The 17354-nt window shown below is 33.1% G+C and overlaps 1 protein-coding gene across 3 annotated transcripts in view; it reads left to right on the plus strand.

The window, feature by feature from the left end:
* The window catches only part of CLDN18 (claudin 18), a 49076-nt gene that overhangs the window by 8148 nt on the left and 23574 nt on the right, over nucleotides 1-17354 (plus strand). The window contains exon 1 of one of the 3 annotated variants that reach the window (XM_051985616.1): nucleotides 7528-7984. The exons of the other annotated variants lie outside the window; for them this stretch is intronic. Within the exon in view, the coding sequence (XP_051841576.1) occupies nucleotides 7765-7984 (220 nt within the window). The 5' untranslated portion in view covers nucleotides 7528-7764. Of the gene's footprint in view, nucleotides 1-7527; nucleotides 7985-17354 lie in introns of those variants that run through there. 3 annotated transcript variants of the gene reach the window in all.

Raw genomic sequence — 17354 nt, forward strand, 5'->3', positions numbered from 1 at the left:
TAAGTCTTTGGTCACAATCGTAACAAAAACAAGAGAAACAATGAGAGAAAAATAGAAGAGAGAAAGAGCAAAAAAAAAAATGGAGAGAACAGTGATAAAAAGCAGTGAGAAGCAATGACAGTGAAGACATGAAGTAAAATATATAGTTCCATGTTGTTTAGTCATTTCAATTGCATCCTACTTTTTGTGACCCTATTTGGAAATTTTTTGGCAAAGATACTGGAATATTTGCAATTTCCTTCTCCAGCTCATTTTACAGATGAGAAAACTGAGGCAAATGGAGTTAAATGACTTCCCCATAGTTGTTCAGTTAGTATGTGAAGTAAGATTTAAACTTAATTCTTCCTGAAGGCCAGTGATCCACTGCTCTGCCTCATTACCCCATATTGTCTTTTAGGATGTCATTATATCCAAATTGTTCATCCTTCATTATTGAGAAGAATCAATTAGGAGGGTGATATTTTAGAGTGATATGTGATATGTCACAAAAGACAACAGTACTATTCGCTTCCTGATGATATTAATGCACCTTAACATCAAATTACCTTGTTTTGCTACTGGGCTATAATTTCCATGATGACAAGGACTGTATCAGATGCAATCTTTATGAATGATCCTGTCATAAAGGACCTATAGTGGTGTTATGCACATGATGGGTACATCATAAATATTTGTTAAACTAAATAGACAAAAGAGGACCTGTGATTCATTGTATTTGTGATACAAACATAATAGTTTCCATTATTGTAGTCATTAACATTCTCTTGGTTCTACTGTCATTGTTCTACATCAGTTCATACAAACCTTCCCATATTTCCTTGACATTCTCATATTTGTTATGTCTTTCCATGCAATACTAGTCCATTGCAGTCATCTATCACAATTTCAGCAGCTATCTCTCCAATTAAGAAACACCTACTTATTCCTTTATATTTTTTCCTTGCTACCACAATGAATGATGCTAGATATATTTTTACTATGTTGGGAATCTTTTTGTTATTGAGATGGAATATATATATATATATAGCATCGTGTTATATGTATCATGAGGCTCAATCTTTTTGTTAGTCTAAATTCAGATTTTATTTTGTTTGAAGGGAGTGTTCAATGGGAAGTTTATTGAGAAATTAGTCTAACATCAAAAAGGAACAAATAAAAGTTATTAGCTGGGAGAAAATAACAGTTTCCAATATTAATAATAAGTCAAAGCCACTGTTAGCAGCAGTGAAGAAAAGGCTTTCTAAAGGATAAGGAAATCAGTTAAGAGAAGGTTGTTTGGGCCTTTGGCTCAATAATTAATTTTGTAAAAAGTCAGTCAGGTTACACTTCATGGAGACACATTGAATTCCTGAATGCTGCAAAGTTTTCTACCAGTGAGTTAGCAGATGATTGTATTTCATTTTGAAAGTGATTAAACTCTGTTGTACTGATCTCTTTATTATTGAATAAGATCAGAAACCAGTTTTCTTTTACAGTCACATCTTTGGGGTTTCACTATGTTCCAACAAACCCTGTCACAGTTAATGAATAGATGGCTTTTTTCATTGTGACCCTTTATTCAATGTTTTGACAGTGGTAATTCATTTTATGAATAAAAGTGCTGTATCAACTAAAAACAGTGAAGTGTTCATACAGTAACCAGACATTCTTCTAGGTCTATGCGACAGTGAGCATCTGGATAAGAAGTAAAAAATTCAATCATCCAAGTGTTTTCAAAACATCTAGATATTTGATTTTATATAGGCTAAATAAAATTGGTTGCATTATTCACTTTAAAGTGTCTTAGTCTTTCTTGTATATTTTCAAACAGCTTCTTTTCTTTTTACCTAGGTAAAGCCATTGGCACCATTTCCACAACTTTAAAAAAGAAAGAAAGAAAGAAAAAGTTCAATTCATTATTCTATTACCTGGGAAGATTTTGCAAAAATTATTTTTACTGTCTTGTATTCTTTGCCTGCATTGTTTGATCTTTGTCTAACAATTATAATCATGATACTCTATTTAAGGATCTAAGACACAATTATATTAACATCCTTACTATAAACAAAGCAAGAAGTCAGAAGGAAAGAGACTTTCCCCTACTCTTTTTCCAAGATTGATTTTTTTTTTTAAATTGAAACATACCCCTCCCTGTTTCTGTCTTTGCTTCTTTCTGCCTGTGTCTCTGGGTGGATATCTTAGGCTTGATATTTATATGTCTGTTTATCTGTTTGTCTGTTTATCTGTCTGTCTCACTCATAATTGAGAACTCCATGTCTTTGTGACTTAGGCAGACTCTTTAGATTTTCAAGAAATAGGACTGAGTTGATTATATTCAGGAAAATGCTTTCTAAAAATCCAACCTCCTCTCTGCCAAAACAAAAAACAAAATAATCAAATGAACAAAAACCCAACTTGTTTGCATTAAATCCTGTTCCTCAGGTTCGATAGTAAACTTGTTATTTGTTCTTCTTTCTCAAAAACATCTATGACATCCAGGAGATGTTGCCATGACATGTAAATCAACTGTATTTGAATGAGGGAAAGCTGTGCAAGGTCACCTACCTCACATTATACCACTGACTAATCTGAGTTAAGTGGCCAAATATAGATCAGGACAATTGGATTTGGTCTTGGGTGCAGTGGGAGACCTTGGCCTTTTTAAGCTAAGGTCCTAATTAGTATTAATCCTACTGCCATTTAGAACTCCCAAATTCAAATAACCCATCAGCTTCAGCCTCCCCAATAGCAAGGACTAAAAGAATGGATTATACATCTAACTACAATTCAGTCTCAAACAAAATAAATATTTCAGGTGACTCAAAGAGCAATGGAAAGATACATTCTTAGTGTAAGTAGGATAGAGCATCTTTCCAATAAGGCTTTGTCTGAAGACAGTAGAATAAAGAACGTCATTAAACCCCAGTATGACTTTTTTTAAAAAGGAGTGAGATGGTCATACAAGGACATTAAGGAACAGCCCAGTTTTTGTACTAGTTCCCATGCAGTGTTAAAATGCATCGAGAAACCCCTCCAAAACTGATAGGAACATCTTCATAAGGGACTCATGGAAGGACACGCATAAGAGTCAAATGATAAGATGTAAATGAATTTGACATACACTAGTGAAGGATATGTCCCTAACCATGAAATCCCAGATCATCAAATTCTAAAAGCAGATAGAAAAGGAAAAGTCATGTCAATCATTCATATTTGATTATTAAATCATCTGGATGTTTGGCCTACATACAGCTAGCTACTAGAAAGGTCTGTCATTGAAAATTTTTTTTTATATATTTTTAAAATTCAAGTACTTCATCACTTATTACAAAGGTATTCTGAACTCGGGTCTGGCAAAGCAAACTTTTTACCTGCTGTTCTTCTATCACAGATATTTGGCTTCTGGTTTCCCGAAGAGAAAAATTGTTTGTTTTTTTTTTTTTAAAACTAGGAAGTCTTTGTGCACTGCCAATTTTTCTGTTTGAGGAAATCTAAGGATACTCTGTGGTTAGACTTACTTATGAAAGAAATGTGGATTTGATAAATTAGTGCCTATGATTTACTTAATTTATGTTTGATATATAGTAGTAAGGGTTTTATGAATGTGGATTTTTTTTTTGTGCCAACAGCTCTGAATTGTCACTTATATGTAAGCAGAAAGCTTTGAGCTCTGCTTCCAAAGTTATTTAATTTTTCCAGTGTTTGAATGTTATTTTTTGTGTGTTAATAAAAAGTGTAAAAATTAGAAAATATAAATATTCTTAACTCTTAAGCATTTGCTGGATCATTTTTCTATAAAACCTATTTGTATAATATAAAACACTCTTAAGGGTTGACTTTTTCTTCAGTCTATCAGACCCTCAAATCACATTTTGTAAAAAATAGTAATACAACGGAGACCATTCCTAATTGTCACAGAATTTTTAACGTTAATATCAACCAGTTTCCATACCAATTTTATCACTTTGATAACAAACATTTTCAAAAAAATCTAATTGGATGGGTATGTGGCCCCTGGATATGTGTATCTGTAGTATGATCCTAGGCTATGTATGTTTAAATTAACTTTTTATCGAATTGACTGTACAGTTGTCCATTTTTGACATTATGCTTGGTCCTTTTAGATCACATGAAGTTTGATTTGCAGACATTTCTATAGACTAACTTGTAAATGTGGTTGTCTCCTTAATAAACAGCCTGACCATAAAAAAAAAAAAAAGAAAAAGAAAAAGAAAATTTTATTTTTATTTTAAATCAGCTGTTTTCTTGTCATATAAACAAAGACTCCAAGTCACAAGATGAACATTTGGAGACAAAGCCAAAAGAAAACTCAGGATGCGAATCAAAGGCTAAGATTGCCCTTGAGTTTGCATTTAGGGAAAAGGTACAATGAGATTACCTCTACCTACAGAGTGATACAATGCTTCCAGAATTGTTCCAATAATAACTGTCAGTCTAATCATTGAACCAACTAAACAAGGCCTATTAAGGATGAAAAGAAACCAAAAAAAAAAAAAAAAAAAGTTGAGCATTTTAGAGATTAAAAAAAGCAAAGGTTCAGAAAAAAGAAAGGTTTATCTAAGGCCTAGAATTAGGTCTAGAAGCCAGAGTTCTTGATTTCTAAACTAATGTTGTTCTCAAAACATAATCTTTCACAAAATCCCCAGGCCACAAGCTTAGTTAGAGAATATTATAATTCATTCTAATCCTACTACTGTGTTGCTTAGGTCTCAGAGACTCCATTCAGGTTGTCCATTTGTCAATGTCTCCTTACATTTGAGCTATAACTATACTATATAACTATACTATCGGTTTATATATTATCTTAGAGAAATAATGTTAAGGAGTGCAAAAGAGGGAGAGAACCAGGGTCAACTCCATTTTAATTCATCAAGAGCCATTTTCTATTTGCTTACTGTATTTGCTAGGAATAAAGAAAGTTGGAGCAGGGACAGGGTACAACAAAGATAACATTGAATTGCCTCAAGGTACAGTGTTGCCTTCCCAATGTAGTATCACTAAAGAATGGATTGATTTTTTTTTCATTAAAAAAAGCAATTTAGGGAGTGCCCTGAAATCCAGGTTTGAAGGAAGTGTAGTTAAAACATCTATAAACATTTAGAGGCTAGGTACACAAGACTAAAATGGAATAATATTCTTATAAATCATTTGATAATGTTAAACATAGAGATACCAGTATTAGATAACTTTAATCAAAGATTTATTATCCATATGCTGTATTAGAGCCTTGGCCTGTTGTACTGAAAACTTTTGTGGTAAAGATGCTATAATTTTCTTTGGGAGTATAAAACACATTTTAGTTCCTTGGTTACACTATAAAATGACATGATTTGGATGGAATTTTATAGTATACACTTTTAAAAAATCCTTTAATGGCCTCAAACTTTGCAGAAACACAGAGCAATTTTTAAAAATACCTATATTCTACTCACATTGCTATAAAGTGTGAAACATGATTATTTCCAAAAAACTAAAATTAATGTCACTCAGAGGAAGATGAGTTTAATTTTGGTACATGTGTATAATATTCAATATATAAAAATATAGATTTTAAACTGGGACAACCATCAAAACACATTGGATATAATACTGAACTAGGAGTCAAGAAGACCTGAGTTTAAATTGGGACTTAAACACTTAATAAGTCTGCTTCAGTTTCCTTTTTTATAAAATGAAGATAATAACAACACCTACCTCACAATGTTGTGATGGTGATTGATGACATAATATATGTAAAATTTCAAAAAAGGTTGGAGAGATTTACATGAACTGATGCTAAGTGAAATGAGCAGAACCAGGAGATCATTGTACACAGTAACCACAAGACTATGTGATGATTAACTGTGATGGACTTGGCTCTTTTCAGCAATAAGGTGATTCAAGGAAGTTCCAAAAGACTTACAATGGAAAGAGCCATCTTCATCCAGAGAGAGAACTATGGAGAGTCAATGTGGATCAAAGCATAGTATTTTCACCTTTTTATTGTTGGTGCGTTGTTGTTTGTTTTCTTGCTTATTTTTTCCTTTCTCATTTTTTACCTTTTGATCTGATTTTTCTTGCAAAGCATGACAAATATGGAAATATGTTTAGAAGAATTGTACATGTTTAACCTATATTGGATTGCTTGCTGTCTTGGGGAGGAGGGACGGAGGGAAGGATAAAGGGAGAAAAAAATTCAACACAAAACTTTGCAAAGATGAATGTTGGAAACTACCTTTATGTGTATTTGTAAAAAATAAAATAAAAAAGATTAAATGCTATTTAAAAACAAAATTTAAAAAAGAAAGATAACATCAGAGAAATTGTTTTAAAAGAAACTAGTCTCATCACAAGATGAGAGCAACAGTTAACTAGTGGACTATGTTCTACTGGTATCCTCACAATGTGAAGAGAAAGTAAAGAAAATTCTCATCATGTGAGATGAATGCCTTGTGAAAAATTTGTGGGAGGATGACATAAGAGTTATACAAATGAGGAAACTGAAAGAAACAGGAGTTATGTGATTTACCCAGACTATGAAGAATCTGAGTTAGGATATGAACTCAGGGATTTTTGAATCTATCTGTACTCGCTCTGCTATACCACTTAGTTGTTTCTTTCTAGTTTTATATCTATGATTCTGTGTTTAAGACTGCTTATAAATGGGTTCCAATCTGCATCATGGAAGGGAATACCTACATGAGTAGGTTTGTATCATAGATATATTTAAGGATTTGAACAGTAAATAACTATACATCAATTCACATATTCTACTAATTACCTACAATTTAGTCAACTGCTCTCTTTTCTTGAGAAAATAAAAAGTCAAACCAGTCCAGTTCATTAGAAGTAAAGGATAATCACTTGTGCTTCCATAGTATGAGGAGTATATTTTGATTTCTTCCATGCCCTGGATCTTCCTAATTATCCATTTTCAAAGTCTGCCCATTTTCAAATAGACTGTGTTATGGTTTAGTGGAAAGGATGTGTGATATTGAAAGTCCAAGAGAAGACTTTATTTTCAGTTCTAGTTGTACTATTTGTGTGATGTTGGCCATGTCCCTGCAACTCTCCTGGCCAGGGTTTCCTCATCTGTAAAATGAAGAACATAAACTAAATGACTTCTCAAGTGTTTTCCAGCTATAAAATTATGAGTCTATGAATCCTATTTACCTCTCCTTCTGAGTGATGTTACCTGTTCTGGCTATCCACAAGATAGTTGTGAGAAAGCATCTGTGAAGGAATAATACAAGAATTTAAAACATCATAAAATTGCAAGGCATATTATCACCACTGTAATTCTCTTATGCCGTCACATAATGGAAAAGAAATACTTACTCTTTTTTTTTTCATGATGTGAAAACACTTCAAACATTCTTCCTAAATAGTAAGTACAGCCAATAAGTTCTCTGGATATTGGGCAGTAGTGTAGGCTTAAACCAAGAAGAGTGGGGCAAGGCTTCTGAGAGAATTTCATTGCAGTGAAGATTTCTCTTTCCTCAAATAAGCCAAGCCAGCTCAACTCAGAAGGGCAAGAGCTCACTCACTCCAGCTTTTGAACAGAAGGGAAAATAATTCCTGCCTACCAAGAGTGAGACTGGACTATCTAAGGAAAACACTTTGAGCAAATATCTATAACAGAGGGAAACTAACTGATTACAGAGCTGCTCCCCTCCTTGTGGCTTGGTTAAGAAGGCTCATTTTTTCCATCAGTCCACTGCATTCATAGAGGTAACTCAGCTACATCTCCTGTGGTGAAGGAAAGAGAACGTGGGAAGAAAGACCATGTCAACAACCCTTTGCCAAATGATAGGGTTTTTCCTGTCTACCCTGGGATTTGCAGGATGTATTGCTGCCACAGGGCTAGACATGTGGAGCACCCAGGACTTGTATGACAACCCAGTCACATCTGTGTTCCAGTACGAAGGGCTTTGGAGGAGTTGTGTGAAGCAAAGCTCTGGTTTAACTGAGTGCCGACCATATTACACTATTCTTGGTCTTCCAGGTAGGGACTCATTGCCCTTTATAGATAAAATGGAGATTCTACTTGAAAGTTCTGTGTGTGAATGCAGGGTTATTTGTGGCATCCATTTGTCTGACTTTATTTGGTAGATATGGAAGGTACCTACAAGTTTGAGAATATGCTGTCACCTATTTATGAATCCCTAATAGCTCTGGGCTAAACCTCTTGGGAATTTACTTTTGTAGCTTTGACAGCAGAATCCAAACCTGCAAGTGAGAACTAGTGAGAGATTTTGGTCCTGTGCTTTTGCTGACTATTAATTTTATACAGTGACACTGTAACCTCCAAATCATGAGATCAAATGAAATAATATGTGAAAAAACTTTGCATAACTTAAGGTGCTATGTAAATATTTGTTACTATTATTATTGTATATGAAGTGTAATCAGGATGTGCATTATCAAGCTAAAAGAATTGATTGTGAAAGAATATAAACAATCTAGATGAATATATTTTTCAGGGCATGCCAGTAAAGGAAAGAGAAGCATGCCAGTAAAGGAAAAAGAACAAGCTCAATTGTGTGTGTGTGTGTGTGTGTGTGTGTGTGTGTGTGTGTGTGTGTGTGTTTTAAACCAGAAAACAAGGCACTGGTTTTCAAATCAATGTGATTGTGTGTGTGTGTGTGTGTGTGTGTGTATGTGTGTAACAGAGAAAGATGGGGATAGGGACAGAGAAAGAGAAACAGATATAGAGAGAAAGAGACAAAGACAAGTAAGGACTCAGTTACACCAGGGGGAGGGAGAATCAACTGATTTTATAATTCTCATAAAAAGAAAATTAGAAGATAAAGGAAAGAGGCATTCAATGCATCATTTCAGTTACATTTTTTTCCTCTGAGGTTTTCAGGATATGGGTAGTAACAATTTATTATTTTCATAAAAATGTCTTGATCTGTGTTTATGAGGAATTCTGGAATGTGAACTTCAAATACACATATATGTATATATGTGTGTTTTACACATATACACATGTGTATATATGTATACAATATACATATATAAAATACATCCATATGTGCTTACATCTACAAGAACATGCATACATATGTGCACATATATGATTAAAGTTTTTTGTTTATTTGGATCTGTGATTTATTTAGGGGATTCCCATGGTATAAAGTGCCATTTCTGATACAGATTAATAATTTTTCCATAACTTATGGAGTACAGAGATAAAGTAATTTGTTCATGGCCACATAGGCAACATCTATCAGAGGAAGAATTTGAATCCAGTTATTCCTGGCTCTAAAGCCTGTTGTTTATTGACTATATGCTATGTTTTCACTCCTAAGTAAGAATATATGCATACACATAAATGTATGTAAACACATACAAAAAACCCACCTCTGTTCTTCTTTAGGTTATGCAAATAATCACTTCAAGGATTAACATCACTTTAGACATATAGAATTGGCCAGAGACTTTGCTGCCAATTCTGATTATTTAAGAATGCCATTTTTTGGTGTTGGGGATAGAGGAGTAGAAGGGAGTCCCTTTTCTTCTCCTTAGAACTCATTGAAAGGTTAAACTTCTCCATGTCTCCTAAACCTAGGACAGGGATACATGTAGGTTCCAGGAAAATGAAGTAGAGAAGGTTTATTAATCAGTGGAGTTGTTCATTGTTTCTCTGGAGGGTTTGAATCACTTTTTTGAAGATATATTTTTCCAATTACATGTAAAAATGATTTTAGCATTCATTTTTTAAAAGTTTTGAGCTCTAAATTCTCTTCCCTCTCTTCCACCATTGAGAAGGCAAGTAATTTGATATAACATATATATGTATAAATGTGTGTGTGTATCATCATGAAAAACATTTTCATATTAGTCATCTTGTGAAAGAAAACATGGACAAAAAACAAACAAAAATATAAGAAATTAAAATTTCATGCTTCAATTTGCATTCAGATTTTATCAGTTCTTTTTCTAGAGGTGAATAGCCTTTTTTATAAGTCCTTTGAAATCATCTTAGATTTTGTATTGCTGAGAATAGTTAAGTCATTTATACTTGATCAACAATATTGCTATTACTGTGTACAGTATTCTCTTGGTTCTGCTCACTTCACTTTGTATCAGTCATGTTATTCTTTCCAGGTTTTTCTGAAAGTATCCCATTCATTATTTCTCATAATACAATAATATTTCATCAAGTCATATACCACAACTTATTCATCCATTGTTCAACTGATGAGCATGCCTTCAATTTCTAGTTCTTTGTCACCACTAAAAGAGTTGCTGTAAATATTTTTGTGCATATAACTCATTTTCCTGTTTTTAAAAAATCTCTTGGGCATATAGACCTAATAGGTATATTGCTGGATCAAAAAACATGCACAGTTTTATAGTGTATGATATATATGCAAAGATATATATATCTTTGGGCATAATTCCAAATTGCTCACCAAAATGTTTGGATCAGTTCACAACTCCACCAACAATGCATTAGTGTCCCAATTTTAGCAACATTTACTATTTTCCTTTTTGATCATATTAGACAATCTGATAAGTGCGAGATAGTACCTCAAAATATTTTTAATTTAATTTCTCTAATCAGCAGTCATTTAGAGTATTTTTTCAACTGACTACTGATAGCTTTGATTTCTTCATCTGTAAATCAGTTCATAGCCTGTGACCATTTATCAATTGGAGAATGACTTTATTCTTATAAATTTGACTCCATTTTCTATATATTGGAAAAATGAGGCCTTTATCAAAGAAACTTGCAGAAATTTTTTTCCCCAGGTGTCTGATGTCTTTTTAGTCATGGTTGCATTGGTTTTAATTTAATGTGATCAAAATTAAATCTAGTAATTCTCTCTATTTCTTCTTTGATTATGAATTCTTCCCATAGTCATAGATCTAGAAGGCAAACTACCCGATGCTCCCATAACTTATTTATAGTAGCACCTTTTATGTTTAAAGTACATACCCATTTTGACCTTAGCTTGGTCAAAAGATGGTGGGAAATGTTGGCTTAAACTTAGTTTCTGCCAAACTGTTTTTCAGTTTTCTCAACTGTTTTTGTCAAATTGTGAGTTCTTGTTTCAAAAGCTTAAATCTTTGTATTTATCAAATACTAGATTACTGTGGTAATTTACTTGTATTGTATACCCAATTTATTCTACTATTTCACCACTCTACTTCTTAGCCAGTATCAGATCGCTTTGATAAATACTAAATTATAATACAGTTTGAAATCTGGTATGGCTAGGTCACTTTCCTTCACATTTGCTTTTTATTAATTCCTTTGTTATTCTTGACCTTTTGTTCCTAGTGAATTTTGTTTTTTTTTTCTAACTCTATAAAATTTTTTTGGCAATTTTATTGGTATGACAATAGAATCAAGTAAATAAATTTAGATAGAACTATAATTTTTATTATATTGACTCAACCTACCCATGAACAATTAATATTTTTCCAATTGTTTAGATATTATTTTATTTGTGTAAAAAATGTTTTGTAATTTTATTCCTGTAGCTTCAGAATTTGTTTTTGGCAGGTAGATACCCATGTATTTTATGTATTTTTTTAAATAGAATTTCTCTTTCTGGTTCTAATTATTAGATTTTTTTGATAATATATAGAAATGCTAATGATTTACATGGATTTATTTTATATCCTACAAGTCTGCAAGTAATTAATTAGTTATTAATTAATAGTTGTTAATTATTTCAACTTGTTTTTAAAGCTGATTTTCTAGAATTATCCCAAGTACACTATCCTATTATCTGCAAAGAGTGATCGTTTTGTTTCCTCATTGCCCATTTTTATTCTTCCAATTTCTTTTTCTTTTCCTGTTGCTATAATTAGCATTTTAAATACACTATTGAATAATAATGGTGATAAGGGACATCTTACTTCACCCCTGCTCTTAAAGGGAAGGGTGCTACCTTAATGTCATTATAGATAATGCTTGCTGATGGTTTTAAATAAATACCACTAATCATTTTAAGTAGACCTTCTTTTATTCCTATATTTTCTGGTATTTTTAAAGGAGTGAGTATTGTACTTTGTCAAAAATCCTTTTCTCAATCACTGAGATAATGATGTGATTTTTGTTCTTTTTGATATTAATATGGCCTGTTTTGCTAACATATTTCCTTATTTTGAACCAGCCCTGCATTTCTGATATAAGTCTTACCTGATCATAATGTATAATCTTTTAGATATATTGTCATATCTTTTCTAATATTTTATTTAAAACTTCTGCATCAACACTCATTAGGGAAATTTGTCTATAGTTTTCTTTCACTGTTTTTTTTTCCTGGTTTAAGTATTGGCACAATATTTGTGTTATAAAAGGAATTTGGTAGGGTTCCTTCTTTGCCTGTTTTTCCAAGTAGTTTATATATTATTGTAATTAATTGTTCTTTAAATATTTGGCAGAGATTGCTTGTAAATGAATTTGGTCCTGGGGATTTTTTCTTAGAGAACTCAATGATGTTTTGTTATATTTCTTTTTCTAAGATGGAGCTATTTAAATATGCTATTTCCTCTTCCATTAATCTGAGCAATTTATATAAAAGTTTGGATCTCAAAGTGTTAAATATCATGTCAGCTATGAGATTTAAATGTGAAAAATCATCAGGTTAAATCATCTATGGAAAAAGAAATATAAGAGGTTTGTTATTTATTCAGATTAACATTCAAAACTTACATTTAGAAGCTCCATTTTATAGTAGGAGATGTAGAAGGAATGTCTGTGAACATGCTTAGTAGTACCTGAGCATGAGACTTGAGTGCATATTTAGGGGGATGGGATCATAAGAGAATGAAGACTTGGTGTTTATAAGTGTAATGAAACTAAAGAATGCAGAGTTGAGAGTTTAATGAAAGTGAGAACTACATAGCAAGGCTGAATCCAGGCAACAAGCTTCAGGTCCAAGAATGAAACTCAAAGGACCAAATGAACTTTATTTTGAATGGATACAGACAATTAGACCGAGACAGATAGGGACAGAAAAAAGAAAGAGAAAAGTAAGACAGGCACACAAGCATATAGGAAGGCAAGGAGAAGGAAAAGGGCAGAAAGAAATGTAAGGAGAAAGTCAGAAGAAAGGCAGAAAGGCAGAAAGGAAGGAAAAATAATTCAGTATTAATATTATCCATACCTTAATGAATTTGTGATTTCATCAGTATGGCAATCTCATCCTCTAATGGAGCTAATTATCTCTTAAGCATTTCTCCATCTTAGTGACTTGCTGTACAATTCTCCTCTATGTTTTCCCATAAATCTTCCATAGGTTATCTAGCCAATGTCTATAGTCTTTCTTGTTCTTTTTCATCTGGAGGTACCAATAAAGGACTCAAGTTCTCCATCTTCCATTCTTGCTTCATACCCACTTCCTTTTCCAGTCATCTTCAAGGATGTCTCACACTCAAACTGCATTTCACACTCTGATCATCACTTTATACTTTTGAAAATATTAATATTCTCTATCCACTTTTCTACTATTAATCTTTGGGTTATCTATAATTTTAGTTCTTCAAAGATTCAAGTATTCACACAAAAAATGAAAACAGATTCTATTAGGCATATTTTAGTTCTATAACATACAGTATATGAACATATAGTGAAACAGGTACCACTATTTCTAAGTGAAATTTGCTTTGTATTTTGCTTTTTATTCAGGGATCAGCACATTTAAAGACTGATAGAAGGCATCTGAGAAAATGCAGAGCTACTAGCCAAAAAGTCCCTGAGATGCTTAACAGTCCATAAAAAAGGAACCCCTAAGAACAAATCAGAGATATTTCTGTCATGTGGGATAGAGGTTACTTTATAAATTTTTGTTTGTGACCTTCAAATATGTCCTTTTGTTATCTCAACTATAATTATACAATAGAAAAGATACATAAGTTGTTTCACCAATTAGATTTTGAGTTTGTTGAGGACAGAGATTGGATCTAATATTTCTTGTTAGCACCACAAAAACTAACATTATATCTTATACCTAAAAGATGCTCAATTGGTGATTATGATTCAATGATTTTATCATGTATCTATTCTGTTATACAATACTATTCTGAGTAGCTTATTAAATAGTTAATATCATAATTGGTATGAGGACATCCCTCCATAGGTATATGTTATCTTCACCAATTGTTCCATGGATGGGAGAAAAAAAGAGGTTTTATAGGCCAGGAAAAGTACATTTCAAAGAAGTTGTGAGTACTATCTCCCCAACCCCTTCCCATCTTATCAAATGACATAATATATATAAAGCTCTTACCACAGTACCTGGCACAAAATAGATATTTTTTAAAATACTTATTCTCATCTCTCCCCTTTCACACACACAAAAGTTCTTTAAATCAGAAAATTAAAAAAAACATATAGCCAATCAATGAAACTAACCCTCTTCAAAAGAGACAATCATAATATAAAATGGTGTGCCAAAATCTGACAATTCAATTTACAGCCATTTATTAAATGCCTATTTAGCAGCCAGATGCTATGGGAGGTTTCCAAATACAAAGACAAAGAAAAGAACTCTCAAGTAGCTTACCATATAATGAGGAAAATAGAATTTAGTACACACTCACAAATAAGTAAGTACTAAGGGATTTAGGGAAAGAAAAAATGTTAACAGCTGGGGGAAGTCATGGGTAGCTCTGTAGTAAAGGTGGAACCTGGGATGAGCCTTGAAGGGACTTCTCAAAGGCAGAGTAAGTGAAATGCAGGATTATATAAATGCACAAAATCAGGAAATATAATGTCAAGGTCAGAGAACAACTCACAATCCAACTTGGCTGGAAAATAGAGCTCTTAAAAGTGAATAATATAAAAGAAGGCTGAAAAGTTTTGCTGAAGCCATATGCTAGAAGGTCTTCAAAGGCAAACTGAAGAGACTGGATGCAAGAAGCAATAGGGAACTACTAACATTTTTAATTAGGTTAGTGATATATCAGTTCTTTCATGAGAAAATTATCTTAGGAAGAATCTGGTGAAAAGGAGGGCAATGTTTAAGGCTTAATGGTCAGTGGTATAAAAAAAGGCAATAATTGAAAATTATCTTGGTAACTATGTAAAGTTTAGATTAGAAAAGTAAGAGATGGAAGCAGGGAGCCAGTGAATATTTCAATAATACAAGGAAAAAGTGAGGAGGGTCTGAACTAGTATAAAGAAGAAGATGGATTAAAAAAAAAAAAAAGTTGGGGGAAGCAGAATAATCCATCAAATGAGAAGGAGAAGGAGCAGCCAAACAGATAAAGAAAAAGAAAAAAGTTGAGTAAACTTAGAAGCAAAGAGAAGAAAATGTATCCAGGAGTATGTGGCTTCATGTAACTTGTTTCTCATAGATCTATTAGCCACCTTGTTAAGAAAAGACATTTAGATATAATAGACTGATAATATTGGATGGCAGTTTGAGTTTGAGATACCAGGTTACAAATAGCTGAGAAGTGAGTGAGAAGTAACAAAATTCAGGCAATGAATATAGATAATTTACTTAAGGAACTGATTAATTAAAGGAAGACTAAGAGAGCATGTGCAGCTAGGTGGTGCAGCAGAGATAGTATGGATTCTATAGTCAGGAAGACCTGAGTTCAAGTTCAATCCCAACATTTACATGCTATGTGACCTGGACAAATTAATCAACACTGTCTCGCTTTTCCCATTATCAATTACAGAAGGAAATAGCAAATCACTCCAGTACTTTTGCCAAGAAAATCTCAAATGGGATCACAAAGAATGTGATGAAATGAATGAATAACAAATAAGAAGAGGGCATGAATCGGAGCTATTTAATAAATATACAAATAGAGACTTGCCTATTTAGGATGCAGATCTACAAAAGGAAATATAAATACTATTTAGAGAGACTAGATTCTTTCTAAAAGTGAAAAACAAGATAAAATCATATCTTTCTATGTTAATTATGGGGTCACTGAGGACTCTAATAGTTCAGTGACACCAGTCTTTTTACTGTTCCTTGCACAAGATACTCTACCTCTTCTTTCTGTAGATTTTTACTGGTTGTGAATTCTCTCCCTCCTCATCTCTGTTTCCTGTCTTCCCTGGTTTCCTTCAAGTCTCAACTAATTTTGGAATAAGTATTTTCCCTTCTGCCTTAATGACTCTGCTCTGAGATTATCTCTAATTTTTCTTGTATCTATGTTGTTTGTACATAATTATTTCCATGTTTTTCCCCCATTAGATTATTGGTTCCTTAACTCTTTTTGCTTTTCTTTGCATCTCCAATTCATAGCCTAATGCCTGGGACATAGTAGGCATTTAATAAATGATAGTTCTTCATTCTCAACGAAGACCATGACATCAGGGAGGTGATGCAGTGACATGCAAGTTACTTGTGTTCAGGCAGATGGAAAAAGAAAAGACCTAAGCAAAAGAAACTGTGCAACGAGGCAGTGTCATATACTGAATCATAACCAGTACTAGTTAGACAATGATTTGCCATTAGTTGTTAGCAAAAATGTACATTTCCTCCTAAATGAAATTCTCTGGGGCCACTAGCTGGCACAGTGGATAGAGCACTGGGGCCAAAGTCAGGAAGACTCATTTTCCTGAGTTCAAATTTGTTCTCATACACTAGCTGTGTGACCCTAGACAAGTCACTTAACATTATTTGCCTTGGTTTTCTTGACTGTTAAATTATCTAAAGGACATGACAAATTCCAGATGGAGTCACAAAGAATCCAACATAGAATGTTTTCCAGTGTTTGATTAAGGAAATAAATACCATGCTATCTGGATTCAAACTGACATACTACTAGAAAGTGCCCTTGTCTATTCCTTCAATTAAATTCACCTTGGCTACAAGAATATCTGGTACTGTCTTTGTGATTTATGAGAAGAATGCTGGGATGAAAATGGAAAAAACTAAGTTGAAATCCTGGTCCCTGTACTTCTACTTTTCTATCTCTGTAACTCATTTTCTTCCTCTGTAAAATGGAGATCAGTTCTAGATGACCTATAAGGTTCTCTTCATGCTCAAAATTCTGTGACTTTTAGAGAATTCAGGAGAGATCAGAATCACTAAGTCAGGCTTTAGGCTTTGGATGACTGGAGAGAATCTAGAACTGAAAACTGGACTTGGGAGAAAAATAAGGATCAAATGTAGTGGCCAACTGGCAAGTTGGCTGTGATACATTAAGTGAAAATGAAGAAAAAGTCTAAATAATGAAGTGAGTCAAGTCAAGTTGTGCTTAAATTCAAAACCAAGTACTTGTATTCTAAGTATTTTTATATTCACAACTGTAACAAAGTAGATTTATGAATGGATAGAGCACCTGCCCTGAAGTCAGGAGGACCTGAGTTCAAATTCTTAACATTTTCTAGCTGTGGACCTGAGCAAGTCACTTAACCTAAATTGCTTTGCAAAAAAAACCAAAAC

The sequence above is a fragment of the Antechinus flavipes genome, chromosome 3, assembly GCF_016432865.1.
Source record: "Antechinus flavipes isolate AdamAnt ecotype Samford, QLD, Australia chromosome 3, AdamAnt_v2, whole genome shotgun sequence".
NCBI classification, from domain to species: Eukaryota; Metazoa; Chordata; class Mammalia; order Dasyuromorphia; family Dasyuridae; genus Antechinus; species Antechinus flavipes.